Source organism: Dama dama, chromosome 15, assembly GCF_033118175.1.
Source record: "Dama dama isolate Ldn47 chromosome 15, ASM3311817v1, whole genome shotgun sequence".
Taxonomy (NCBI): domain Eukaryota; kingdom Metazoa; phylum Chordata; class Mammalia; order Artiodactyla; family Cervidae; genus Dama; species Dama dama.
This window is the reverse complement of record NC_083695.1, coordinates 46,217,237-46,245,205: the sequence shown is the minus strand read 5'-3', so window position 1 is coordinate 46,245,205 and position 27,969 is coordinate 46,217,237. Positions and strand designations below refer to the sequence as shown.

The 27,969-nt window shown below is 44.9% G+C and overlaps 2 protein-coding genes across 11 annotated transcripts in view; both read left to right on the top strand.

Moving 5' to 3' along the window:
- The window catches only part of TMEM273 (transmembrane protein 273), a 39,039-nt gene extending 21,779 nt beyond the window's left edge, over nt 1-17,260 (top strand). The window contains exons 3-7 of one of the 8 annotated variants that reach the window (XR_009696092.1): nt 34-174; nt 1,406-1,436; nt 3,056-3,156; nt 3,865-3,888; nt 7,618-9,947. Coding sequence is in view for 5 of the 8 variants with exons in the window: in XM_061162008.1 (XP_061017991.1) it covers nt 34-174; nt 1,406-1,436; nt 3,865-3,888; nt 15,198-15,228 (227 nt within the window). In the remaining 3 variants the exon portion in view is untranslated. Of the gene's footprint in view, nt 1-33; nt 175-1,405; nt 1,437-3,055; nt 3,157-3,864; nt 3,889-4,214; nt 4,243-4,307; nt 4,446-7,617; nt 9,948-15,197 lie in introns of those variants that run through there. The other 7 variants (XR_009696090.1, XR_009696091.1, XM_061162008.1 and 4 more) reach the window with 7 other exon arrangements.
- On the top strand, nt 131-27,966 carry FAM170B (family with sequence similarity 170 member B). Of its 3 annotated transcripts, XM_061162006.1 has the most exons (4): nt 131-174; nt 1,406-1,436; nt 3,865-3,888; nt 26,776-27,966. In XM_061162006.1, exon 4 carries the CDS (start codon nt 26,781-26,783, stop codon nt 27,531-27,533), a length of 753 nt encoding a protein of 250 aa, XP_061017989.1. In that variant the 5' UTR covers nt 131-174; nt 1,406-1,436; nt 3,865-3,888; nt 26,776-26,780; the 3' UTR covers nt 27,534-27,966. The 3 variants fall into 3 exon arrangements, with proteins under 3 accessions (XP_061017989.1, XP_061017988.1, XP_061017990.1); XM_061162005.1 differs by lacking the exons at nt 131-174; nt 1,406-1,436; nt 3,865-3,888 and adding an exon at nt 22,942-24,822; XM_061162007.1 differs by lacking the exons at nt 131-174; nt 1,406-1,436; nt 3,865-3,888 and adding an exon at nt 24,834-25,476.
- The last annotated feature ends 3 nt before the right edge of the window (nt 27,967-27,969 follow it).

Here is a 27,969-nt window from a genome sequence, read left to right as displayed (position 1 = left end):
AAGCTCCTTGTTCAATTCCTCCCTGCCCTCCAGATATCAAATATGCCATCATCGGGACTGCTGTGGGCATCGCCATATCGGCCGGCTTCCTGGCCCTGAAGTTCTGCATGATCAGGAAGCACATGTTTGATAACGATTCCTCTGACCTGAGAAGCACAAACGTGGGCTTCAACGGTAAGGAAACAGTGATGCTCAACCCTGGTTCTGCCCTTTCCTGAGACAAGATGTATTCTGACCAGTTATCCGGTGTGAGGCTCTGAGGGTAAAACTGGCTGTAGAGAGAATAAGAAACATGGACCGAAAAGAAATGCAGTGACCTCTCTATGTCTCTGTCTCTCTCTGCTTCTGCCTCTCTGTACTTTTCCATTTAGTCATTCTTGATATTCTTAAGAATCAACTTTCTTGGAGAAACGTGGGGAAGGGAGCTGAGTTGGCTTCTGACTGAAATTTCTTTTCTTTTACCCAAATGATGTGATGAGATGAAATCAATCCCAGGAAGTGGTGAGGCTGCTCCTGGCATGGGTGGGTGGCGGGAGGTGTGGCCGGCACTGATGACCTGGGCCAAGTTGCATTTTTTTCCCAATAAATTGGGCAAGCCCTGCACTAAGTGGAGTTGTCTCCTCATGACCCAAGCAGAGTTGGGTTTATGAGTGCCCAGCATGGTTCTCCACACCCTGTGGCAGCTGTGGAGATCCGGGTCCTTAGGTAGATGCTGAACACTCACTGAGTTTCAGTAGCAAAATACAACATTGATTTGCACCCCTTGTCTCTCAAGGGGGGACCTGCAAAATCCATCCCCCATATGACTGCTTAATGGGATGATAATGTAGTTTCCAGAGGATAGAGAGGAAGGACTCTCACCATGTCTCTTGAAAATGTGATTGTTATCTGTGAAGATACCCAAAAGGGGAGACAGGGCAAGGAGGAGACTGCATTTGGGGGCCCGCAGTGTGTCCAACTGCACAGGGAACTTAATCGGTCATAGTTCACTTGCCATTGATTTTGTATCCCTAGGAATAAGGAGAAAGAGAAAATAGTCTCTTAGCACGCTAAGAGACATTCTAGATCTCCTAAGGGTGAGAGGGCCCAGGATCCTCAAGGAGGGAGGAGGTGAGGAACAACTGGCCAGGGGGGTAGGTGGGCTACTTCTAGGGAAGCCTCAGTCTCACCCGGGTGCTGAGCTGGAGGGCTGGGTGAGGGACTGGATAGAGGAGCTTCAGCAGTGCCAGTGGGGAGGGGGCAGAGCACTCAGCCCAAGACCACCCCCTCAGTGGCCCCAAACCCAGGAACCTCTCAGCATCACCCGAGTCTGGTGGGCTCTGACCCCCTCCTGCTGGCCTGACACCGAGAGAGGTGCACCACCATCACAGTGCCCCCTTCCTAACAGCCTGCTTTCTCTGTTTAGAGACCATTGCACTAAAGAAGAGAGCTTCAAGGTAAGGTCACGACCAACTTGTGTCCTCCTCATTTCCCCTCCTGTTTCATCCATCCCTCTCCCTTGCCTGACATCCTTGCCTCTCTTCCCACTTTAAAATGCTTCCTAGGGGACCAGGATGTACCCCTGGCCTCCCTCTTCTCACTCTCCCCTCCTTTGGGCAGTCCTCAAGTGTCATGAGAGTGGGAAGCCCACAGGATATTAAGTAGTCAAAATAAGCTTGGGCTCTTTTCTGCACTTGTTGGTTATATTTTGCCTTATCTCCTGCTCAGAGTCCTCCCAGTGCATCACCTACTCTCATGCTCATGTCCTCAGCTCCAGTTGGGAAACTACACGTGTTCTGTTTCCAGCTTCCCTGCTGCCATCCAGCCACATTACTCTTCTGTATAGAGCCCTTGTTCTCCAAAGACAATCCCAACTCAGGACCTTGGCACTTGCTGTTTTGTATCATATGGAATGCTCTTCACTCAGATAGCAACAAGCTTCTGCAAAGCCCTCTGGAATGAGGATTTGAGTGATACCAAGGAGGCAGCCAGTCTCTTGGAGCTGGGTGAAGGTGCAGGCCAGAATCAAGAACCAGTAGCATTTGTTGGAGTGGGGAGGTCCTAGCTGGAGATGCCCTTTGGGAAGTAGGCAGTAGAGCAGGGGTGGGGGTGGGATATGTTGGTGGCTACCTTTTTTGAATATGGTAAGTCTGAGGCTTCTGGAGACTTCCTCATGGAGGAAATGTTCAGTGAGTGACTGGTGTTCAGGACAGAATCTGAGCTGAGATGGGCCGGTGGGCTTTTAGAAGGATGCAAAGCACAGTTCCCTCCTCCAGTTCTTCCCTGGGACCTGGGGCTTGGTAAATACAAAGTAGCATCTCTTGAAGAAATGTGTGGATCTATGGATGAAGGAGAGATGGATGTGTGGCATGCTGCAGTCAGGGGGATGCCCTGGGGGTGAGCTGGAAATGGATTTTCTCATTACTTTCACTTAGTTGAGGCTCTGCCCTCCTTCAGATGTTATGGTGTCTGTCAATAATTTCTGAGGACCTAAAGCTCTTGATGGTGGGGGTGAGGGGACCTGGGAATGTACAGATGAGCCCCAGACCCAGAATCTGCATTGCCTTTGGGGCCCAGCTTGTCTCTGTGCTGGGAAGGGTAGGATGGGGTCAGTTTTGGCTGGATGAGCTGTGCCTGTGATGGCAGACTCTGCTCACAATATGCTCTCAGGGGCCCTCTACTGGGTGGCTGAGGCACCCTGGCATGTGGCTGCACGCTGCAGTGGCCAGCTCTGGCCCTGTGTCAGGATGATCGAGTGGGCTGGTGGAGGTTCTAACAGAGTGAGTGGTTCTCAACCACCCATGAGCCATGCTGTCTTGATCATCCAAACAGCTCACACTCATCGGGGGACACTTTGGGTTAAGGCATCGTGCTTTGGAAGCTCCAGTGCCCCCTGGAAGTTCCCAGAACTGGTATAAACTCTGATTCAGGGACATCTTAGTCATGGGATTCACAAAACGGAAAGATTTCACAATACCTAATTCTTAATCCTGGTGCCTTTGTACATGCGTATGTGCTTGCTGGGGGAGGGAATGTGAAAGGTTGTGATGACTCATAATGAACGTCTGACACACAGATGCTGCTGTGCAAAGATGTTGCTGTGACTGTACATCAAAAACCAATTCAAGAGCATTGAATGAACAGTTACTATGGTTTCATGTTCCTACCTATGATCAGGTCAGAGGAGCATCTGTTTGGTATATTTGTTGTTGTTGAGCTGCTCGGTTGAATCTGACTCTTTTGTGACCCAATGGGCCATAGCCCGCCAGGCTCCTTTGTCCATGGGATTTTCCAGTGGATTGTCATTTCCTTCTCCAGGAGTTTTTCCCAGTCCAGGGATTGAAATGCTAATGCATTTCCTGCATTAGCAGGCGGATTCGTGACCACTGAGCCACCAGGAAGCCCTTTTGTACATTTGGATGTGCTGAATTATTTTGATACATTGGAGCTGTAGGAGGAAATTTCCATCACCCAGGCGAGGTGTCTGCCATAGTCATCCATTGTGAGAGTGAAGTACAGGAGAAGGAGTGTGAAGGGTGCAAGAGGAAGGCAGGGGCAGAGGAAGGCAGGGAAGAGATGAAAGATGGGGAGAGGTGTGTGGTTGGGAGTTAATGGCTGGACGCGGGTTCCCCTGCATCTCTTCCCCCACCACGTGCAGGGAACTGTTCTCAGCATTATCACACCAGAGCTCTTCTATTGAGAAGGAAGACACAATTCAAGTTTCCAAAACTGACACTAGATGGAGTCAGGCTTAGTCGGAAAGCCAATAGACCCGAGAATGGAAAAGCAAAGGACACGCAAGCCATTCTCCCGTAGCAGAATTTTGCCCGTGCTTTTGGCCATCTAGGAATGATTTAGTAAATGTCCTGTCTTCCTGTTTTGCAGGTTAAACCTCAATTTCTCTGAAAGGTGAGTTGTAAGAGTGACGGACGGCTCATACTGAAAGGAGGAAAGGCAGTGCCTTTCCTGTCCTGTGCAGGCTGCAGGCTCTCCTGCATGGTCCCTGCGGGATGGGAGGGGGATCGCTAGGCATGAGCCAGAGGTCCTGGTGTCAGGCTGGCTGTGAGGTGAGGGATCAGCATCTCTTTGGGACAGTTGTGGCAAGTCCTAATCTGGCAGTACTTTGGCAAGATTTTAAATGAAGTTGTGGGGCACTTGCCTGATTAGAGCTGAGAAAACTGGGTTTTAGCAGCAAGATGGTTAAATTTTTATCTTATTTGATTTGTTTTTCTAAGACCTTCTCTTTGACAGAAGCCAGGCAACTGTAGCCAGCTTAAACCATTTGATAAAAAAAAAAAAAAATCCAAAATTTTCTTTGTGTCATCAAGCCATCAGTTTGGCAGAGGTGTCAGATTTTCGACGCTGCTGTGAAGTCTCAGAATAGAAGTGGAGACAGGATCCGAGGTTATGGCTAAAGGAGCTCTGTTCCCAGGAAGGAAGGCATCTCCTTCAGGTTTATCTGAATGGTTGGTTCACAACTCACTTCCCCTAGTCCTGCTTTCCTGCACCTCATGTACCAGCCACGTGCTCTCACTGTCCTTTTTGAAAAATCTTCAAAGCCACAGAACTGTTGAAAGAACAGTGCAATAAAAATATTTTGCGTTGTTTGCTTTAACTCTGCATGCATAATTTTTTCTGATTCACTTAAAAACTAGTGTAGATTTCATATTTACCCATCTTGTATCTCCTGCATAATCACAATGACAGGAATGGTAAGAAATGAATGGAAATGGGTAGTAATTCAATACTATCATCTCTTCCACAGCCTGTATTCAAATTTCTCTGTTTCCCAGGTATCTCTTACAGCTCTATTTCTCCAAGCCAGGAGCCATTGTACTTGATTTTGTCCCTTTTTAGTTTCTCTCGATGTTGCTTTCTCTCCCCACGTCAGTTTTGAAGGACTTGAGCTTCTTGCATTATGTTCTATTTCCTGGATTTGTCTGTTTCCTCCTGAGAAGATTCAGATTGAGAATTTTGTCATGATTACTGCAGAGGTGATATTGGGTACATATCTTTCAGTGCACTGCACCAGGAGTCACATGACTGTTAGTGACACTAACAGAGTCACTGTTAGTGACACTGCTTTTAATTGCTTGGCTAAGGAAGTGACAACTAGATCTCTCCTGGTAGAGAGAAAAATCCCTCATTTGCAATGAGTAAATAATCTAAGGGGTGGGACTTTGAGACCGTGGGAACACCCTGACCCAAGTAATTCTTCACCCAATGGTTTTACCTCTGTTTGTGACCCATGTTTGAATAGTTATTGCACTGAGGGCTACAAAGTACCGAGTTTCTAATTCCAGCATTCCTTCTATGTTTAATAGCTGGCATTCTTTTCTTATTTGTGGAATATTATTCCTAAGGACTTCAATGCATTATAATTCATCACCACCATGAATCTTTTTGATGTTTAAAATCTCCCAAGTTATCAGTACAAATCACTTCTTGGTGGCTTTAGACTGGATACCAGTAGTCACTAAGAATTTCATAGACTTCTGAAATGACACAATGTTCCAGGCTCACCTTACACTGTTCCTGCTCAGATTTGGAATCACGCATTTCCACTAGATCCATGTTTTCCTACCCCCTCCTCCAACCTCCTTCTTTTCTTTAACATTGAGCAGTTTTTAGAAACCAAGATCTGAGCACAATGGGTGCTTATGGCTACTGAGGCATCATCACTTGGAGACCTTCTCAATGGACAGTCAGCACATGCATATTTACCAACATACATCAAAAACTCAGCATCATAACATTCTTCTTAAGATTTCCTCATTCCATATTTCTATTTTGCCTCCTCTAAAGTGAAAACCCTGTTTCAAAACCATATACATATTTTTATCCATTTGCTCTATCCTATAATACACACAAAATACATACTTCAAGAATTACAATACTGTACAACTGCAAACTCACTTAAAAATTTCTTTGCTGTTCTTTGTTCTTAGAATTTAGCCCTTCATATGTACAGAGTATTGTGTTCAAGTTGAATTAATTATTTTCTCAGTGTGGTTATGCCATCAATTTGATATATAGTTAGAGATATTTGTTTCAGTGTATATGCTGGTCTTTGGTTCATTTCTTAATCTTTGTAGTTTAATTTTATTTTTTGAGTATGTGAAACACATATATAGTTTTAATCTAAAAACATGTAAATAGGTAAACTTAGAGATGTTCTGCTCTCCTGTCCATCCCATCCTGCTCCCACCCACTGCTTTGAGGTAATTAGTGTCAACAGTTCCTGTTTTATCTTCCCTGTGTTCCTTTTACAAAAATATGTTTAATTAAAAGATTTGCATATATACAATTAGATAAATGTTTATATATGCATATATATATTATTCTGGTTCTTGTATGGGTTTATTTTTATTTGGATCTCTGATTCATTTGGTATGGTGCATGGTATGAGATATAGATCACATTTTATCTTTTTCCCAAACAGCAATCTAGTTATCTTAATATCATTTTTCAAAATCACTGTATTTTCCCCAGTGTTTTATTTGTCACCTTTATCATGTTCAAAATTTTCACATATAGTTGGACTATTTCTAGACTTCATATTATTCTCCAATGGTATTTGTGATTGTTCATGTGCTATTATCACTCTCTTTCTTGTGGTGACTTCATGTATTACCCGGTGTGGCTGGTTTCCACACACCTTGCTATTCCATTCTAGCTATTCCTGTGTATTTGCTTTCCATATAAACTTTACAATCAACTTCAGAATCTAGTTACAGAAACAAACATCTTGCTATTTTTATTGGAGCTGCATTATGTTTACATATTAAATTGAAGACAATTGACAATTATCCTTCACTGACACAAATATATACTTTTTACAAGTCTGTTTTTGTGTGTCTCAGGAGAGTTTTCAGATTTTACTCTCATGGATTTTTCACATTTCTTATTAAGTTTACTTCTAAATATTTCATATTTTAGTTGCTTTAGTAAATGGAATTTCCCATCATGTCTCCTACTTGGTCATTGATTTGGGGTATTAACATGATAGCAGCTGACATATTGAATGCTTTTATTGTTTTGTTTATTTTATTCTTGATTTCCTTGAGTTTTCATCATATTATGTCTTCTGCCAAACTGTAGATCTTCTCTTCCAATAAGCCTCTAATTGTTTTCACCTCTCTGATTGCATTGGCTAAAATCACCAGTGTTAAATAATAGTGGAAACAGTGAGTGTATTTGTCTTTTGCCTGACCTTTGTGGGAAATTCCCTAGTGGTTTTCATTAAGTAAGATGTTAGTTTTAGGGCTGAAGTACACATGTTTTATCACCTTAAGGAAACCCACCTGTTCCTATTTTATTGAGTCTTTTTTTTTTTTTCAGGAATTTGTGTGGGATTTGGTTAAAAGACTTTTCAGCATTAGCAGGCATTAATTTAACCTCAGGAGACATTCTTTGGGATGGTCCCAGGAAAACAAGGACATATAGGCACCCTTGTTACTACTTTAGTTTTTTGCTTCTCTCCTTATTATCTGTATGATTTTGGAGGACATGGTGGAAAATTGGATTTAGGCAGCCACTATAATCCTAGAGTTTCCAAAAGTCTCCTTCTCTTTCTTTTGGCACCTAGCTCAGGTCTGGGTATTAATGAATCTTCCAGGTGGCTCTTTTTCTTTCCAGAAATGCACAAGTGATTGAGCTCTGAGTGAGCAGCCTCTTCAGGAGGGCAGTTTGGACAGCTACTCATTGGAGACAGCTTGAATTTGAGCATCCAAAGCTGGTGATGGACCTTTACATGGAACTCAAAATACAGAGCAAATAAACTTATAGAATCTACAGTGCCTCTGTCCTGAAAGAAAATAGTGTTTCTCTTCTGCAAAGAGCTGACTGCATAAAGGGATATAAGAGTACTCTTTCCAGCAGTAAGAAAGTTTGGAAGTCAATACATGCTCACTGCCTATCCTGGTTTCCAGTGTCAGAGTTGTTCATGCTTCATGATGACATTGTGTCCGTGGATCCTATCAGTAGCAAGTGGCTCATGGAATGAGAACCAAACTCAAGACACAGCTTCTTTAGCACCAGTCTACCAAGAGGTGAACAGCCTTGTCTAGAACTATTGGCCTCAACTTCTTAGCTGTCAGAAGAATCCATCTGTCAACATTCAAGGGAACTGAAACGTGAAAATCTTTGGGCAGTCTCCATTTCTATAAATGACTGAGAGACCTTCCAAAAGAAGAAATGCAGCCTGGGCTGGAGTGGGAGAAAGGGATCTGACAGCTATGGAATGGCCCCACAGCTCTGCAGCTTTCAAATGGCGGTACCCAGAAAGGATGAAAAGAGAAAGCAGCTGCCATGGCTTGTAGTGAGCTATACCAAAGAAAGTGATTATTGTTATTATTGTTGTTATTGTTATTATTGTTATTGTCATAGTCATGACAATGTCCTTACCTCATGGAGGACGTAACCAGAAGAGACATAAATGCAAGGCTGCATGATGCAGACCCCATTCACACTTCTCTCCCCTTAATATTAACCCTGGGTTTCTGGGCTGCATTAAGGAATACTCTTTGCCTTTTCATTCAATAGAAATCCAGTGGGCTACAAGGACTGGTTCTCCTTAGATTAGGTTACTCACCTTGTGTGTGGTAAAAGATGAGTTATATTTCAAAACAAAGCGCTCTGTTGTAATAATTTGCCTGAACTCCCAGGGCATCTTTTATCTGACTTGATAACAATGTAGTTCATTAGCAGCCTTGGTTAACTGATAACCTAAAGCGGCAATGCGATACTCATAAGCAATTTTCTGTGTGTTAGATAGAATAAACCATCTTGTAAGGTATCTGATAAGTGATTTGCTCCTTTTAGCAGCATTTTAATTAAGACAGCTGGTTGGGAACTGAAGGTGAATGCTTCTGGAGTCTCAGTAATCATTGTAATATCTATAAACTCAATAGAATGTCGGGTCCTTTCCCTCACCCCACATCATGACATTTTCCCAGCACCACTCCCAGCCTCCAGTTTTGTTTGAGTCCCACCCAGAGTCTCCTGTGTGAAGAACACAGAGAAGTATGCTGAATGCTGGTGATTTCTCCTCATCTTCTAACGGCAGACATGCTGAGGGAAGCAGAATGGGCTGGGGGTTCTAGGCAATTGGCTTCCTTGGCTTATATCCCAATTCCAAGCTCAGTGACTTCCTTCTGTAGCAGTCCTACAGAAAGCCATTTTTGACAGCCTGTCTTGATGGGAGCAGCTCCTGGGGATAGAGGTGCCAATGAGCAGAAACTCTTGGATGTGTTTTTGAAGCAACCACACTAAGTCATTGTGTCTGTAGGTGCAATGTCCTGAGTGAGAGCCATCTCTCCTGTCCTACGCTGTGGTTTGGGAGGATACTACAAGAAGCCAAGGACTAGGATAAACCCTGCCCTCCTAGCTCAGTAGACTCTGAGTCCCCCAGAACACATGCAGACCCCAGACAGCCCATCTCAACAGGCAGAACATCCTGCCCAAAGGAGAAGTGACAGATGATACTAAAATACCTGTGGGTGGAGTGAGCTGCAGATCTCAGCAACCAGGCAGGATCTAAAGGCATAGCTGTGGTTTGCTGCCTCTGCGACTCAGTACCTGGAGGAGAAGGTAAGATGGGAGAGAATTATCTAGCAAGATCAACAAATTCCAAATATATATCCATCTCTATGGGCTTCCCAGATGCCTCAGTGGTTAAAAAATTCTCCTTCCAATGCAGGAGTTACAGGAGACACAGGTTCGACACCTGGGTCAGGAAAATCCCCTGGAGGAAGAAATGGCAACCCACTCCAGTATTCTTGCCAGAATAAGCCCATAGGCAGATGACCCTGGCCGGCTATGGTCCATGAGGTCACAAAGAGTCAGACATGACCCAGCAACTAAACACGCACACATCAATCTCTATATCTTCAAGTTAAAAATATATTTTACATGGAATCTATAAATTAAAATAAATATGTAAAAATAAAATAAATATATGCATATATTCTTCTATTTGTGTTAGAAGTATGCGTATGGTGGAATTATATTCTGTCATAGAATGTATGGACATTTGAATAAGTAAGTGAAAAAAATCCCTTTTCATCATCCAAATTTGAAAATAGCTGAGAGGTATATAAGCAAGTTAAACAGATGGAAATTAAAGTATCAGAGTTGTTCTGATCTTTAAATGAGTCATGACACATTAATATCACTCTACAGGTACTAGAGTCCTGCTTGGTCCTTGCCCCAGTCTAAGCAAGAGGTTAGTGTGACTGGGGTTGGAGTGTCGGCAGCAAAGATGCAGAGGATGGATGGGTTTTGGATGGGGTATAGTGGCAGGGGGTCCCAGGGCTTGCAGATGTAGATTTGGGAGTGGAGAAAAGAGTGACTCAGCCTCAGTCCCAGATTTTGGTGCCATGGAGAAGGATGTAGAAGCCCCAGGGAATGCTAACCTTGGGAAGGGTCTGCAGTTGCTCTCGGGTTTCTTGGGTCAGCTCTTGGTGAGCCAAAAGATGGGCTGCACTTGGAGAGAGAGTGAATCCCATGTTCCTATGGGAGTTCAAGCTTGTAAACTGGGGTTAAAAGCACACATGTCAGAGATTGTTCTAGAATGTGCTCTGAGATCCATGAGAAAAGCAGGGAAGAATCAGCCTGGAGGAGCTGTAAGGCTCTTTAACAGTGAGGTGGAGTGTGCAGAGGGGTTGTTTAGACAGAGGGAAGCTGAGCTGAGCTGAAGATGCAAGCTGAGGGGCTGGTACCTATGATATGAACGCTAGAAGGGCCAGGGCCAGCCTGTGCTCAGGGCCCATCCCCTGACTGGTTCTCTTCTGAGTTATTTGTCATAATCCCAGGGCTTGTCAGATAAATTAAGCATCCTTCAAGAATATGACTTTTCACAGGGATGTTATCAATGGATGACAAATAGGTCTCTCCCAAGCGGTGTGTGCAGAGTGCAGTGAAGTCACTCAGGCCTGGACATGAGGAGTTTGTGAGTCAGGGAGGAGGGCAGACCATTTTGGAACCTGCTGTGCCAATACCTGCTTCTCTTGTGGCTCAGCTGGTAAAGAATCCACCTGCAATTACGGGAGACCTGCTTTGATCCCTGGATTGGGAAGATACCCTGGAGAAGGGAAAGGCTACCCACTCCAGTATTCTGGCCTGGAGAATTCCAAGGAGTCACAAAGAATCAGACACGACTGAGCGACTTTCACTGGCTCTGGCGATGCCAACACCCAGGAGTATAAAAGACCTGGACAAAATGAAGAAAGGGCAAAGCAATCACTGTGTGTGGGCTTAGGCTGCACAGGAGGACAGTCAGGAAAAATCAGTTCCTGATGCGCAATGTCCTGATACACTGACACAGTGGATCATGCCACTTGGTTGTCTGGATATGTGAAATCCATTTTCTCTTTCATGAAGCTAGTTTCAGAAAGACAGTAAGTGAATATGTGAAATAGAAATTCAGTGGCTTGGAAAGATCACAGAAGTCTTAGTGCTCATTTGTTAGGTGTTCTGGGAAGAATGAGCAAATAGAACAAAAACATAGACATATCAAAAGAGAGAGAATAAAAGTGAGCAGAATTGCTGAAAGGGACTAGACAATAGCTTAAAAGGAAGGATGTAGTGAGACATATGCAAAACCATCTATATACAGCAGAACCAAAGTAAAACTTGAGATCATCAGGAACAAGTAAAAGCAGATGATCCATAAAAATACGAGATTTTGAGAGAAATTAGACTTCTTGTTGGTGGAATTGAATGAAAGAAGATAAAGAACCAATATCTTCAAAATTCTCAGGGGTATGATTATGCACCATAGTATTCTATACCTAAAAAACTATCAAGTGAAAAGGAAAAAAAATACAAAAAATAAAAAAATTTACTACTCCCAAATTTTTTTTCTGAAAAAAAAAAAAAAGATGGACTTCAGCAAAATGAAAAATGAATTTAAGAAGAATGTGTGAGATAAAAGAAGTGGCAGTGAGCAAAGAAACCAGCAAAATTTATATGTAAGTTTACATAAGCAACTATTATACCATGGAATATTACTCAGCCATTAAAAAGAATTCATTTGAACCAGTCCTAATGAGATGGATGAAGCTGGAGCCCCTTATACAGAGTGAAGTAAGCCAGAAAGACAAAGAACATTACAGCATACTAACACATATATATGGAATTTAGAAAGATGGTAACGATAACCCTATATGCAAAACAGAAAAAGAGACACAGAAATACAGAACAGACTTTTGAACTCTGTGGGAGAAGGCGAGGGTGGGATGTTTCGAGAGGAATCGGGTGGAGAGGGAGGTGGGAGCAGGGATTGGGATGGGGAAGACGTGTAAATCCATGGCTGATTCATATCAATGTATGACAAAACCCACTGAAATGTTGTGAAGTAATTAGCCTCCAACTAATAAAAAAATTAAAAAAAAAAATTGTGGTGCCGTTATAATACATTAAAATCTCACATGATCTCAATATGGGAGGTTGTGTGGGAGAAAGAGAAAAGACAGGTATAAAAGCATTAAGTTGTTCAGGGACATAATAAAGAATATTGATTAGTTCTCAATAATATTAGAAAAATGCAGTATTGAATTTGCATAATGTAAATTCAGGAAGAACCACTAGAATCAAAAAACAGTGGAGGGATAGAAAACATCTAAATAATTACAAGCCTTCAGCTCAGTCACTCAGCCGTGTCTGACTCTTTGCGACTCCACGGACTGCAGCATGCCAGGTTTCCCTGTCCGTCATCAACTCCTGGAGTTTACTCAAACTCATGTCCATTGAGTCAGTGATGCCATCCAACCGTCTCATCCTCTGTCGTCCTCTTCTCCTGCCTTCAATCTTTCCCAGCATCAGGGTCGTTTCCAATGAGTCAGTTCTAAAGGAGAAAAAGAACTAGCAGCAGGAGGAAGAGGAGGAGGGGAAGAGGAAGAATGAAAATTCTTGGGTATATTCTTTTGGGAGAGACATAAAAATTGCTCTGGGGCAGATACAATTTCTATTCCTAAAACTGCAAAGCATGGGTGGCATGACCAGTGTGAAAATGGCCTGAGGAACAGGATATCATTATGGATAATGATATTATCCGCCAGCATTTTGAGAAGCCTGGTCTCCAAGGATGCTGGACCTAGATATTATAAGGAAATTACATCCCTCTCTGGCCTCCCCATCCTAGTTTCCACCTCAGACTTGGCTCCTGTGCCAGATGGCCATGAGCAAGAGTAAGGGAAATAAGTGCTGCTTCTGCCAGCCTGAGTGGGTGGCCTCCAGTGGTCTTGGGAAGTCCTCTGGGAGGGAAGCTGACGGAATAAATTGTAAGACCACTTTATCCAAAAGGGAGCAACATGGTAAAAAACAATTAGTAGAGGACAGGACAGCCCATTGCCTGGTGAGGCAGAGGGTGGGGATGTTGTGAGGATAGCTTCAGGCACAGGCTGAGTCAGGCCGGGGGGTGGGGGGTACCTGTGGGTGTCAGGAGCAGTAGAATAAGCAAGAGGAGGGGCAAGGCTACACTGATGTCTCTCCTCTAGTTTGGGAGGAGTAACTCGCCTAGACATAATGGCTGTCATTTCCATCAGTTGGATGAACTGATATGGACTGGCCTTCAATCAGTACGGGGATCTTTGGAGTGACAACAGCCACATGACCCAGACACTCTCAGCTGTCATGGTGACCATGCATTTCCTAATGGCTCAGCCCTGAAAAAACCAGCAGTGGTGTAGAGGACCATGTGGAAGGTTTTGTGCACCTTAATTGCAGGTGCCTCCCCTCCCAAGAAAGTCTGGGCAGAAGGGGCTAACTGCATTTCCCCAGAAGGGGAGGTGAGCAGAATGACAGGAAGGGAGTTTGCCCCTAAAAAAAAGAGTTTTTCCTGTGTGAATGAACCTCCTTAGAGAGGAAATAATATCTAAAGAAGCTTTATCAGAAGCTGAGTCATGTTAAGCCCCTGAAGTCCCCATAAGGAAAAATGGGTGCCAGTCAAGATGGACGTGACCTCAAGCAGGCTGAGATTGTCTCCTTTTATCAGCTTCACTTCATTCGGAGGATGGCAGTGACTTACCCAGATGAGGAAAGAGGGGTGAGAAGGGAGAGGAGTAACAGGGGTGGTCAGAGCAGGTGACTGACACCTGGGCCCTGCAGCCGGGGGCAGGTCATGCTCTCGGACATTGTTTGGTCTTGAGGGAACCCCTCCACCACTTCCCCCCTGGGGGGGGGGGTCCCCGTGTCTTTGCTCTAAAAGCAGTGAGGAGAAGGAATAAAAGGTCAGATTTAGACCAAGGACGAGGGAGAAAACTTCAGCGTAACTTCTAAGCTTCAGCTATCATTCATGAAATCAGTGAGCTATTTTGTCTTTCAAAGGGAAATCTCTCTTCAAATTAATGATAATTTACACTACTTCTGAGCATTTGCCTGGCATGATTGAAAAGAAGTATTGTAAAGCTGCCTTAGCCTTTACAAGATATGTAATCATTTCTTTACAAGATATGTATCATTACATGTTCATTACAAGATACCAAGGCCAGGGCTCAGCTCTCTAAGGGGCTCAGATACTTAGAGTTGGTGGATGGTGGTGGATGGAAGAGCTGTGGACTGGAGCAGGTGTCCAGAGCGGGCAGGAAGGGACATGGGGAGAGCTCTGGAAGCACTCTGGCAGTCACTGAGGACCACCTGGCTTGCGGTGATGGGGAAAGCCTGCACTCTACAGATGGACATGGGTCCTGGTTTGGATACCTGGTCCACAACTCAGGAGCTGCTTGACCTTGGACAAGTTGGATGGGCAAATGGCAGGAGTGGAGAGGGATGAGGGCTCTCCAGGACCATCACAGGGATCAAATAACATGATGAAAAGCTTTGCTTTGTACCTGGCCTGTGGCTGGTGGTAAATAGATGTGGATTCTTTTCTGTGTATGAACTTGGAGCTGAGAAGACGGAATCTGGATGGTGCTTCCTCCCAACCAGGCAACTGGAACAGCTAATTCCGGTCCCAAAGTGCCTGAAGCTCCATTTCCCCATGCTGGCTCCTTTGGGCACTTTAGGGCTAGAGAGGCTGCCATGCCCTGCCCCAGGCCCACCCCTGGTTCTCTGTCTTTCCTGAAGGCAGGAGCTTGCTTGCCCAGCTGGCTTTGATCAGTCTCTCACTGGGCCACTTTTCTGTCTTCATTTGTCCTTGTTTATGTTTCCTTGCAAACAAATGTCATGCCTTTCCCACGGGCTTCTCCCTAACCAGTTTATATTTTAACCCTGTATAGACAGGACCAGATGAGACAGAGGATGAGATGATTGGATGGCATCACTGACTCGATGGACATGAGTTGGAGTAAGCTCCAGGAGTTGGTGATGGACAGGGAAGCCTGGCGTGCTGCAGTCTGTGGGGTTACAAAGAGTCAAACACGGCAGAGCAACTGAACTGAACTGAACTGAGACAGGGCCAGATTTCTGCTCTTCACCCCAGTCCTATTTCCTGCACCCAGTGAGCCAAATGCTGCCTTCTGACATCTGTCCCCAGGTCCTGGACTGAGGGGCGTGTCTATAGGACCTGATATGAAGCATCCCGGGGATGGATGGGCAGGAGGTATGGAGTTTTACAAAATCTTGTGTTTATATGTGTATATATATGTATTTATTTTAAAAATCCAGTAGTATTTAAATAAAACTAGGGGTAATTTATTGCTTGGGCTTCCATGGTGGCTCAGTGGTAAAGAATCTGCCTGCTAATGCAGGAGATGTGGCTTCAATCCCTGGATCTGGAAGATTCCCCTAAAGAAGGAAATGGCAATACTTACACCAGTAGGAAATTCCATGGACAGAGGAGCCCATGGGCTACAGTCCATGGGGTCACAAAGAGCCAGACACAACTTAGCAACTAAACAACCACAATTTTTTGCTTATTTTCTTACATGTTTATTGTACAAAAATTAAAAAAAACAAGGATAAATAAAAGGATGGGGGAACTCCTTTTCCAAAGATAAATGTTGCTCACTTTTTGGTGTTTATCATTCTCAACTTTACATATCTGAGCTTGTGTGTGTATATATATAAATATAAATATACACACACATACTAGGTTTCCATAACTGGGTTTGTACAGTACAGTGGACCCTTGAACAACACGGGTTTGAACTTTGCAAGTCCACATATATGTGGATTTTTTTCAATAATAAGTACAACAGTAGGTTGAATCTGTGGATGAGGAAACTTGGATACTAGAAGTTATATTCCTAATTCAACTGTGTAGAGGATGGGTGCCCCAACCACCAGAGTTGTTCAAGGGTCAGTTATATACGGTTGCACTTACTATATTATGAACATATTTTTCCCTCTTCATCAACATTATGGCATCACTTTGTTTAGTTATCCCATATTTTATTCAACCCAGGGGTTCTCAAACTCAAATCAGTCACACAGAGGATTTATTTAAACCCAGAGGCCTGGATGTATTGGGGTTGAACCCAAGAATCTGCATTTCTAACAAATTCCAAGGATTCAAGGGTGCAACCCAATCAACCGAAATTCCTTTCCTGGGACACTGGTTGCTTCCGAATTCGTGAGTACAAATAGCACTGTATTGAAAATAGGTCAGAAAAAATCTTGGCATGCTGTTAATTTCCTTAAAGATAAATTTCTAGAAGTGAGATTGTTGAGACTGAGGGTATCACAGGTTTAAAGCTGTTGCTGCATATTACCAGAACATTGTTTCAATTTATATTTCTACCAGAGTATGCCCTTCCTGGACCTTGCATTTGTTTAATTTTTTTTTTTTAAATATAAAATGTATCCATCTGATCTAGCTAATCTATCTAGAAAGCTAGATTCCCCTCCCACAGGCTGTGTGGACCCAGGAAACCGCACCAACTGCACAGAAGCTGTTTTTTCATCTGTTAATGGAGAAAGAATCCTCCTTTGATCACATTTCTAGATTGCTGTGAGAATCATAAAATGATGGTAGGATTGAGGGCCCTTTCAACACTGTGACTCACTTGGAGATGAGAGGGTCTGAGCACTTCCCTGAAGAATTAAGAAGCAGCCCCTATTGTGGAAACTTCCCTAAAGTTAGAATTACCAGGAGAAATTTGCCTAAAAGGCTTGTCTTCCCAGCCAGAACTGTGGGCTCCATTAACTGCATGCAGGAGGCCCTAGTGGTGGGACAGTAAATGTTTAACAACATGTCCCTTCTCTGGGGTGGTAGTGGGGCAAGCAGGAAAGACTTTGATTTTAGACTTTGCCAATTACCATGATGTAAATCTTCCCTCCAAGTCCTCTTACAAGCTGCCAGTGTGTCATGAAATGTAGTAAAATAATTGGGAATTGATAAGTTTTGAATATTTGTTACTTTTGTGCATTATATAATCTAATTATAAGTTGATATGATTCTGATTTTGATAAAAGCTGTTTCACAACTGACTTTCAAAATTCTTGAAAGATTTAACAATTGGCTTTCATAAGCCAGTCCTAGCTGGCCCCAGCTCACCACTGGCTTCCCCTCTTGGCTGTAAACTCATTAAAAATGCAAGTCACTTTTCTGTCTTTCTGGAAGAATAACGTCTAGTTATGCCAACTTCATTTTTTCACATTTGAGTGTGGCCAAAACACTGGCAATCTGAATGATTTGGTTTCTGAACATTTGACATTTATGTATAAAATAGTCTAATGTTAGCCTTTGCAAGGACTGGGGTCTGGGGTCCTCCGAAGACGTTTGGCTCTCGTGCATGGCTGCACACTCCTGCACACTCCTCCTGCACACTCTGGTCGTGTAGAGAGAAACCCAGCTATGTGGAAGAAGTAGGCTTTGTTTCCAATGAGGAAACAATGAGGTCTTGAAAGATGGGTTTTTCAACTGCTGCCGTTCTTGCCTTTTAATTTTCTTTGCTTAGCTTTATCGTGATCAATTTAATTTGTTGTGCGTTGAGTGGTGAATCCTACAGTGTGACTGCTCCTTATCACATGCTCATGGACTGTCATTTTCCAAAAAGCTGACTTGATTTGTATGTATATTGTGGTTCAAATGCCAGCTAGTCATACTCTTTCCACAAAGGCAGGTAAATAATATAAAAAATTATTTTGAGATTTCTACACTGCTGTTTCACCGTCAAGTACCACTGCCTGTGAATTTGTGCTGTAACAACAGCTCATTGTGTTTTGTAGCTAGTAAAGTAATAATATATTTACTGAGTTAACTTCAAGTTTTAGGGAGTCATTTTAAAGCTATAAGCCAAAATTTAAATAATATGCAGATGCTTTTACTCTTCTCTTGTAAATAATAAATAATTCACTTATGTTCCCTTCTGATCTTTAGCATGTTTATTGAATTTCTGACAACCAGAGTGGACTTGGGACAGCGTTTGAGGAGAGCTGTCTTGTCCTTTGTGATGTGAATCAATGCTAATCTCCTTCTCACCCACATTGGCAGGGCTTATCTTTCCTCTCCAGGACTGGTGCCTACTGCCCAGGATGCTGGCTGGTTCAGGTGACAGGTGGTCAGGTGCATTGCTCACTACTTTCTGCCCATTATCTGTGCACTTGTGGGCGTGTTACAGCCTAGGGCTGCCTCCTTGACACTGGGGCCCTCCACTTCACCCATCTGGACATGCTGATCACATGGAGCAGCCTGCCCACCACAGCAAAGCCAAGTGAAATTTCTCCTAGGAAGGCAAGGGTTGTTCAACAATTGAAAAATCAAGCCATGTTAATAGAATGAAGGGACAAAATCATGCCAATAGATACATAAAAAGCATTCTAAAAAATCAACATCCTTTCATGATTAAAGCACTTGGTAAATTAGGATTTGGTGGCTCAGTGGTAAAGAATCCTCCTGCCAATGCAGGAGACATGAATTTGATTCCTAAGTAGGAAAGACCACCTGGAGAGGGAAATGGCAACCCTCTCCAGTATCCTTGCCTGGGAACCCTAATTGGATAGTGGAGCCTGGCAAGCTACAGTCCATGGGATCACAAAGAGTCGGACACAATTTAGCGACTAAACAATGACAAATTAGGATTAGAAGGGAACTTCCTCAACATGAAAAAGGCCATCTACAAAAACCATCGACATTGTCAATAGTAAAAGATTTAATGCTTCCCTCAAGATAAGGAATAAGACAAGAACGCCAGCTTTCAATTCAGCAGAATACTCAAGTTCTTGCCAGAACAATTAGGCAAGGGAAAGAAATAAAAGACATCCAAGTGGAAAGGAAGAAGTAAAACTATCTCTGTTTGCAGATGACATGATCTTATGTATTAAAACCCTAAAGAATCCACACCTCCGCAAAAAAAAATCTGTTTGAATAAGCAAATTCAACAAAACTGAATTCTAAAGTTGTATTTCTATACAATAGTAACGAACAATCCAAAAAAGACATTAAGAAAACGGATCCACTTACACAGCATCCAAAAGAATATAATACGTAGGAATCAATTTTAATCAAGGAAGGCAGGGTTTGTACATTGAAAACACACATACAAATCCCACTGTGGAGGCGTCGCTGGAACCAGTCTCACTGCACTGCAGGAACGCAGCCAGCAGCGGACTGGACAGGTTTTACCTGCTGGCCCCTCATTCTTGGCTTTGGGTTCCTTTCTTGGGACATTTCCTGTTCTCAAGGAAAACACAGCCTGATCCAGCCTTCCTGGAAGTCCTCCCACCTTACTCCCTTACATTCCCGGAAGGTGTGGGACTACCTGCAAGGCTGTGAGTGGCAGGCTGGGGAGGGACAGTGGCTATTTCCCCTGGGACACCTCTACCATCCAATAAGTAAGCCCATCAACTTACGAAAGAGACACTGTTTCTGAATGACTGGGATAGGAAAAAGACAGTCTTAAGAGAGGAGTCTGCAATAGTCATTCTGATCTTGGGGATAAAAAGAAATCATCTCAGTTCTGCTCTGGCTGTAGATACCCAGGATGTGAGCTGAAGGCTGCACAGGAAGTCAGCCCAACGCATTTAGAAACTGTGCTGTCTCACTGATGGTCTTTAGGGTCCTGGGATCTCCCCTTCCACGCAGAAGCCATGCTTCCAGAAAGTTCTCTCAGAATGAATTAGCAGCTGATGTCCTCAGCGCTGTATCCAAGGTGGCCTATGGCCAGCACATTTTAGACACAGGGGAGGAAGACCCAGACCTTTCCCCAGAGCTCTCCCTGTGGTTCTCTAAGAACAATCAAGGGGAGGGACCAGCAGCTGGGATCCCAGAGCTCCTGGGTGCGTGCGTGGCCTTCAGCTGGGATGTCCTTCCTCCCAGCTGAGGTCACCTTTTCAAGGAAACACAATTTGGAAAGACACTTCTGAATCCCCCAAACTTGTTGAATCTTCGCAGTCTCATGGAGCCAGAGCTGGGGTGGAGGGGCTCTGGGCCAGGTTGGGGCTCTGGGGCACAGCCAGGGATGTGCCTGAGAGGCCCATATGGGTGTGCCCCTCCCTGCTGCCTAATGACAGAGGAGTCCTAGGCTATTTGTGTGGGCACCCTGAGGTTAAGGTCAAAACCCGAGACAGCTCCAAACAAACCACGGAGAAGAAGCAGCCTGTTATTAAGTCTGAAGGAAAACAAAAGCAAAAGTCCCTTCCCCATTCACTTGGGGAGGCTGAGGGAGAACTCTTCGTATCACATTTCTCTGTGGCTGAGTTTTTCCTTACGTGGTCCACTGACTCACTTCTTTTTAAATAGTGACAAGAAGCAACAGAAAATGACCTCAAAAGATGATACTTCTCTACTCTGATCCTCAACTTATCTTCTGGCACTTTCTCTGCAGCGTTAGCACAGGCTAAGGTCATAAACAATTCCTGGGAAATTGGCTTTCACTGGAATGAGCTCCCAGTCTGGAGCCTGCCCTATACCTAGCAAGCAGCGTCTAAGGCAACTCACCACTTTCCTGCCTCCCTCGGTGTTCAGTCTGACAATAGAAGTTTTTTGAGAGGGGCAGTGACAAGGTGGCCCTAATTTCTAGCTGAAGAGAGGAGTGTTGTCCACTTAAAACACTTACAGCGATGGGCTCAGCCTCAGAAATGTTGCGTCCTGTACACCACCCCGGGGAACGTCAGGCTCCTTGGCCAAGTGGACAGGCTATTTCTGGAGGCTCATTGGCTCCAGGATGAATAATCCGATTCTCCCTGTAGCCTAAATTGTGGCACAAGCCCATCTCTAGAGTTAAAAGTGAAGGGAAGCAAGAAGTGGCGTCTCTGTTTCCTGCTGGGGCTGGGGCTGGTTCGCTTCCTGTTAGTTTCTTCTCAGCTAAGAAAGAAAAGGGAGGGGGACTGAGAAGAGGAGGTTTTGGAAGAGAAGTGGAGACTGGAAAATCCTCCAGGCCTTCTTGATGAGGTTTAAGACTCGCATGTGATGTGTGAAATGAGTTGGCCAGGAGTCAGAGCTCCAAGAAAGTGCTGTGTTGGTCCTTCTGGGGTTTTGCACACCAACCCTGCCAGCTCTGGCAGTGGAGCATGAAGTTCTTGGCGAGGTTGGAGACCCAGCTGGAAAGCTGCGGGGGCTGGGACATTAGGGGGCTGGGTGGGCCTGATCTGTTACCACCCTCCCCTTCCACTCTCCTCCCTCCCCCTGCCCAGGGAGGGCAGGAACCCTGTATGGGTGGCCTCTGATAAGTATCTACTTGGAGCAGAAGATGAGGCTGTGACAGAGAGCCTTCCCATGGCCAGATGCTGCTCAGAGCCCGTGTAAAAATGAAGGACAGTGGCACATTTTGGTGCAGCTTTGCTCTAAGCATCCCCCCCACCACACCTCGCCCCCGGTAAGTAGACCAAGGGGAAGAGCAGCGGGCAGCCTGACAAAGCCATCCTGCCTCTGGGCTTGAGGGGTCAGCAGTCCATCCTCCTGTCTCCTACATGTACTTGGAGTCCCAGCCTCCATCTGTAACATGTAGTTAATAGTGTCTCGCTGGTGGGGTTATTAGGAGGGTTAGAAGGAACATACGTAGATTCTGGGGCAATAAAGGAACTGACCCAAGACCCAAGTACCTTTGGAAAATGGTGTTTTCAACTAGAAACCAAATGGCAACCTTCCTCCCAAGTTGTGCTGGGGTTGCCGCAGTGATCAGCTGGGCCAGGACAGTACACCGTAGTCCTGCTGCTGCTCAATGAGCCGTCTCACCAGAACATACATCAACAGTGCACAGAAAATCAGACTAGTGAATTACTATGGCTGAGTAACAGATCACCCCAAAACTTAGTGTGTGAAGCTGCTCACAGTTTCTGAGGGTCAGGAATTCAGGCAGAAGATGGCCGAATTCACAGGTGGTGGCTTTTCTCTGCCCTGACAAGTCTGGGACACCAGTTGGAAGATTCAAAGGCTGGAAGTCAGAATCATCCGATGGCATATTCGTTCACATGTCTGGTGGCTGGCTGGGATTTTTGCCAGAACTGTTGGCTGGAACACCTCCATGTGGCCTAGGCTTCCTTACAACACGGCAGCTGGGTGCAGAGGAGAGTAGAGAGACAGAGAGAACCCAGAGGAAGTGATATTGTTTTCTACGACCTAGCGAAGTCTCCAAGCGTCAGCCCTCTGCATTCAGTTGCTGGAGGTTGTTACCAAGTCCGTTCCGGCTCAGGAAGAGGGACTCTGCCTCTCAATGGAGGGCTGTCAGTTTCACACTGTAAGAAGGGCATGTGGGATGGGAGCACTGGTGTGGTTACGTGGGGAAAATACCTCCGGTCACCCATAGCTCCACCTAATCTTCACTTTCCTTAAAGTCACCACTGCTCCCACTGGGATGTGCATGCTTCCTTTGTGCCTCTGCATTCATACACAATATAGGCTTGGTTTAGGGTTTTGTGGGGACGGGTTACATGTTTAGTTTTTACATATGTGGGATTCACTTATCTCTTGCTTTTTTCACTTAACATGAACTTACTTACTAATACATGTAGATCTCTTTATTGCAGTATAGTATACCACAATTTGGTTATGGTGTAATTTATTTAACTATTGCTTTATGTTGATGGATCTTTGACAAGTTTCTTTTTATTTTCTATTATGAATACTACTGTAATAAATATTTCTTGATGTGCTATTTTATGCACTTAGCACAAAATGTGAATGCTTCCCAGTAAGGGATGTTAATTGCTGAGTTGAAAGAGCCTGCTTTTCATTGTAATGGGTGCTACCAAATTTCCCTTGAGAAAGGCAAGCCATGCACTAACAGGTAGAATATAAACATATTCATTTCATTTTGTTCTCACCAGCACTTAACAACTGTCAATCTTTTTAATTCTTGTTTGCCTTGTGGGTGAAAACAATATACTATATAGCATGTGTTTTTAATTTGTCGTTTCCTTCCTAGAGTTAGGTTGAACATCTTTTCATATGTTTATCAGCCATCTGCCCTTCTCCTGGGGATTGCTTATTCATTTCCTTTACTGAACTATTCATTTCAGTTTTACTAAAAAGCAGAGAAGTGGAAACTGAAACAGCAAGTTTTTTGTGTTTTTCTTAAGCAATGAAATTTAAAAAGATTCTCAATGCTCATGTTGACTGATGCATTTAAGTTTAGAAAAGCCATCCTATAATAACAAATGTTAATTTATATTTTCTTTCTAAATATTTTACATTAGAAAGTAACCCCAGAGTCACATGATATTAGTCTTAGTTGTTTTATATGAGGTAAGGCCAAAGTTGATTTTTTAAAAAGTGAATAAAAATGTTCAGTGTCATTTATTGACTGAGTCTTTTTTTTTCCTCCTAGACCTTTATTACTTCATCTCTTAAAAATTCAAATATTAATACATAACATGATCTTTTTCTGGACTACCTTTGTCTTCCATTGATCTATTTAATTTTTGTGCTCTTACTGTTTATTTTTATAAGGCAAGTCTCTTGATTTATTAAGGGAGAAAGAATACACTTACAGTGTTTCCTCTTCCTGCCAGGGAGCTCTGTCTCTTTATAGGTGCAAGTGTGACTCTCCTTCACTCAGTAAAGCTCTGTGGCATTTTTCTTTACATAGTGGCTTCTATGTTCTGGAGAGTTCTGGAGAGGAGAATATTCCTAGGTGCTGTCTATGCTGGCGGTGGTTGTATTGCTTTGGGGATTATTTTCAACCAATCATCTTCTGAGCTGTTGAGAATTTGGGATCCAAGGAATTGAGTTGGTGAGACTGAGCAGGGGTTGGAGGGATATGAGGAGAAATGTTTTGGGGGAAGTGTGCTCAAGACATCCTGGAGCAGAGAGAGATGGCAAGCTGGAAGAAGTGCCAGAGCGCCTGAGTGTGGAGTGAGGTTTGTGCAGGTGGAGAAGCAGGAGGGGACTCGGAGTTGTGGGGTGAGAACCAGTGTGCCTTGGGGCTGCAGGGATCTGAGGTACAGAGAGAAGGCAACTCCTCTAGACAGACTCGCCCTTGTCGGTCCATCCAAATACGTCCGACATATTTGCCCACTATTTATTCATTAATTTGACAATAATCTATGGAATCCTTGTGAATGTGTCCATGTATTCTGCTAGATGCTGGAGATATAATGGGGGAAATGAATGAATGATGTCTCTCTCCTCATGGAGCTGACATTTAAGTAGCAGCAGATGAATGCTGGGAAGTGGTTATGACTGTACACGCACACATCATAGAGTCTAAGGGGAACGGATTCCAGAAGGCCCTGACAGGAGTTGTTTCAGAGACTGCAGAGAAGCGTGAGCCTTGTGGGGCCTAGGGGTGGGCACTCCTGGCAGAAGGGAGGGTCGATGCAAAGCCCGGGGTCAGGAGCATCCCTGGTGTGTGCTTGAGCCCCTAGGCCTGAGCGAGGGTAAGCAGAGAGTGGGGAGACGTGAGGAGGCACCTGAGTACCCAGGCCACGGAGCGCCAAAAGCCCTAATGAACCAGTGGTGGGGACTCTGAAGCAGTGAGGAGGAGGCAAGATTTTGGTCACCTGCTGCCGCCACAGTTCAAGGTAGGCCCACTTTGATGTTGGGTGATGATCGTATGTATGTGAGCGTGTGTGCGGTTAAGCGAACGTGGTCTGAATGTGTGTGTGTGTGTGAATGTCTGTTTGAGTGTATGTGTGCCTGAGGGATTATGTGTGTCAGCATGAGTGTATGTGTGTTCATGTATGTATAAGTGTCTGCATGTGTATTTTTAGGCATTCGTGTCTCTGTGTATGTACATGTGTTTATATGTGTGTGTGTGTGTTTGTGTGTGTGCGTGTGAGCACTTTATGTCTGCGTCTCTGACAATACACAAAGCAGGGACGGTCCTGGAGGGAATGAGATCCTGATGGGGAGCCTCTCCTGGCAGCCTGGCTGGGGCTCTGTCCTGGCCACGGGTCACAGAACACACCAAAGTCACTGATGAGGTCACAGAATAAAGCCAGGAGCCTAGTGACCATGGGCACCTAGCAGCCACTCGGGCTGAGGCCAGCGGAGGCTTCAGCACTGGCCGAGCCAACTCTCGCCCAACAGCTGGAAGTGTGTGCCCCCGGGCACTGGGGTCATCATGAAGCACCACTTTACAGACCGTAGGGGAGAACAGTCACCCATGGACCAGTCCACCCTCAGCCTGGCCAGCCCAGAGTCCATGGAGGAGAGCATAGAAGTGCACCGGGCAGGTCGGTGGAAAGAAAGGGTGTGGCTGGCATGTCTTTGAGAGGACAGGGGTCCTGGCGGGGAAAGGGAAGGGAAGGCAAGGCGCCAGGCCACCCCTCAGTGTTGGCACCAAAGTCCTGTGTTGGCCATAAACATGGACCATGGGTTTACTGGGGCCACTGTTGTGAGTACACAAGGTGATTTCAGGAGGTATGAGGGTGACATCCTAAAATGTGAGTCATGTATTTTAACTTGCTTTGGAAAAACCAGAATTGATGTGCCAATTCTGTGATTTCAGCAGTGATATAAAAAGTCCCTTTATAATAAATGGATAAAAGTTAATCCGTAACATCATTTTGAAGTGACCATGGGTAGCACCCAAGGGTCACACTATCTTGGGGCCAAGGTACTGGCACCAGCTCTATCAATCATTTCAATGCTCTGTGCCTCAGTTTTCTAACTTGTCAAAAATCAGAACAATGCAATTTCTTAGGGTTGTTTGAATACTGAAGGAGTTAAAATATGATAAGCACTTAGCATTTATATGGTGATGGGATCCAATGAGGGTTTCAAGGAAAGTGTGAGATTCCCCTGGAGGAAGATGAGACATGTCCCACAGGTGCCAGGGGGAAGGTAGGGTTGACTGGTCTGGCCAAAGCACTCCCCCTGCCAGCCTTTATTGAGCTGTGATTCGCATATACAAACCACATCAATTTTGTGTACAATTTGAAGAATTTTGGCAGGTACACATTTGTTTAACCACTATCAATACCATAATGCAGAATATGTTCATCACCCTCCAAAAGTTCTAGTGACCCTTTGCAGTCAGTTCCCCTGCTGCCTTTAGCTCCAGGTAACCCCTGTTCTGTTCTCTCTCCCTACAGTTTTGCCTTTTCTAGAAGGTCATCTAAATGGAATCAAATACTCTATGACCTTTTCACCCTAAGTTCTTTCATTTAGCAGAATGCCTTAGGGACTCATCAATGTTTGGCATGCAACAGTAGTTCATTTCTTCTTATCAGTGAAGAAGATTGTGCTGTCCCACAATCTGTATTCAGGTGGTGGCCCTTTGGGGTTTAGTCAAGGGCTTAGATGTTACATTCACACACTATTTGATCTTTGTCATCACATCCATAAGGCGCAGCTACATCTCTACATTTGATCCTTATCATCACCCCAAAAGGAAAGTATATATCATCCTTAATTTATGGGGAAACAGGCACAGAGAGAAAAAGTACCTGCCTGGGGCCCCCAGAGCTTGCATCCTTTCAGAGACCTGAAGTAGGTTGTGGCACTGATAAAAATGTCCTTCCACTTCCCAGGGCCCATGAAGAGAGAGCAGCTGTCTCCACGGCCAGGCCCAGCCATTCCCCATGCAGAGAACATCTACTTCCCGGGCAAGGGTCGGGGGATGTTGAGCTGGAGCAGCTCGCCATCATCCCAGTCATCCTCTGAGTACCAGTCCTACTCCCAGTACCAGTCTTGCTATTCCTGCACTTACGGGGACCAGGACGCTGCCCAGCAGAGCATGTGCGCCTTCTACACCCATGTGCAGACCGTGCAGGGTGTGGCCGTGGCCTGGGAGACCGACAGTGGCTTCGAGCCAGTCACCCGACAGCCCCGCATCCACGAAGCCGAGTTCATCAAGAGGCAGAGGCGGAAAGGCTCCTCCTTTGAGATGGCTTCCAATACGGACCTGCGCTGGGAACTGGAAGCCAGCAAGAACAACACCAGCTCAGAGCCAGAGGACACGGAGCTGCTGGCGCCCTTGGAGTGCTGCCTGCAGGAGCTGCGGGACACCCCGGACTGGCTGGTCACCACCAACTATGGGCTGCGGTGCGTGGCCTGCTGCCGGGTCTTCCCCACGCTGGAGGCACTGTTGGAGCACGCCCAGTATGGCATCCAAGAGGGCTTCAGCTGCCAGATCTTTTTCGAGGAGATGCTGGAGAGGAGGAGGGCCCGGGACCAAGGGCAGGAACAAGAGCCAGAGGAGGCGCAAGAGAGCGCTTCGGACAGCAGTGAATGTCCAAGGCCCCGTGTCAAGCTGCCTTCGTCACAGTCACAGTTGCAGAAGCACTGAGCCGGAGGTATGTCCCCTGCCCTGTCCTCACCTCCGGCACCTCAGTCGCTCCTTTCCCGGCCATCAGGACCAGAGCCACCGGGGCAGGGAGAAAGGATGAGGGCCGGGGAAGGAAGCGAGCAGAGTGTAGAGGTGGGAAGGCCGTGAGGACGTCGGGGAAGTCACCCTCCCAAAGGGCACAGCATTTCAACCAGAATCCATTTCAAAACGTGAATCAAGTGTTTCTTACAGTGGGTGCAAGACCTGAAAACCCGCAAGCTTGTGGCCACAGGGATTTCTATTTTTGCTGGTGGGTCAAGCAGGTCATGACTCACAGGAGAGACAACTACAAATGAAACTTCAGCCCTATTTTTTTCATTGTTAGGAACTCATCATAGGCCCTAATTCTATATCTTATTTTATTGGAATTAAACTTGAATAACCCAAAGTTTAAGGC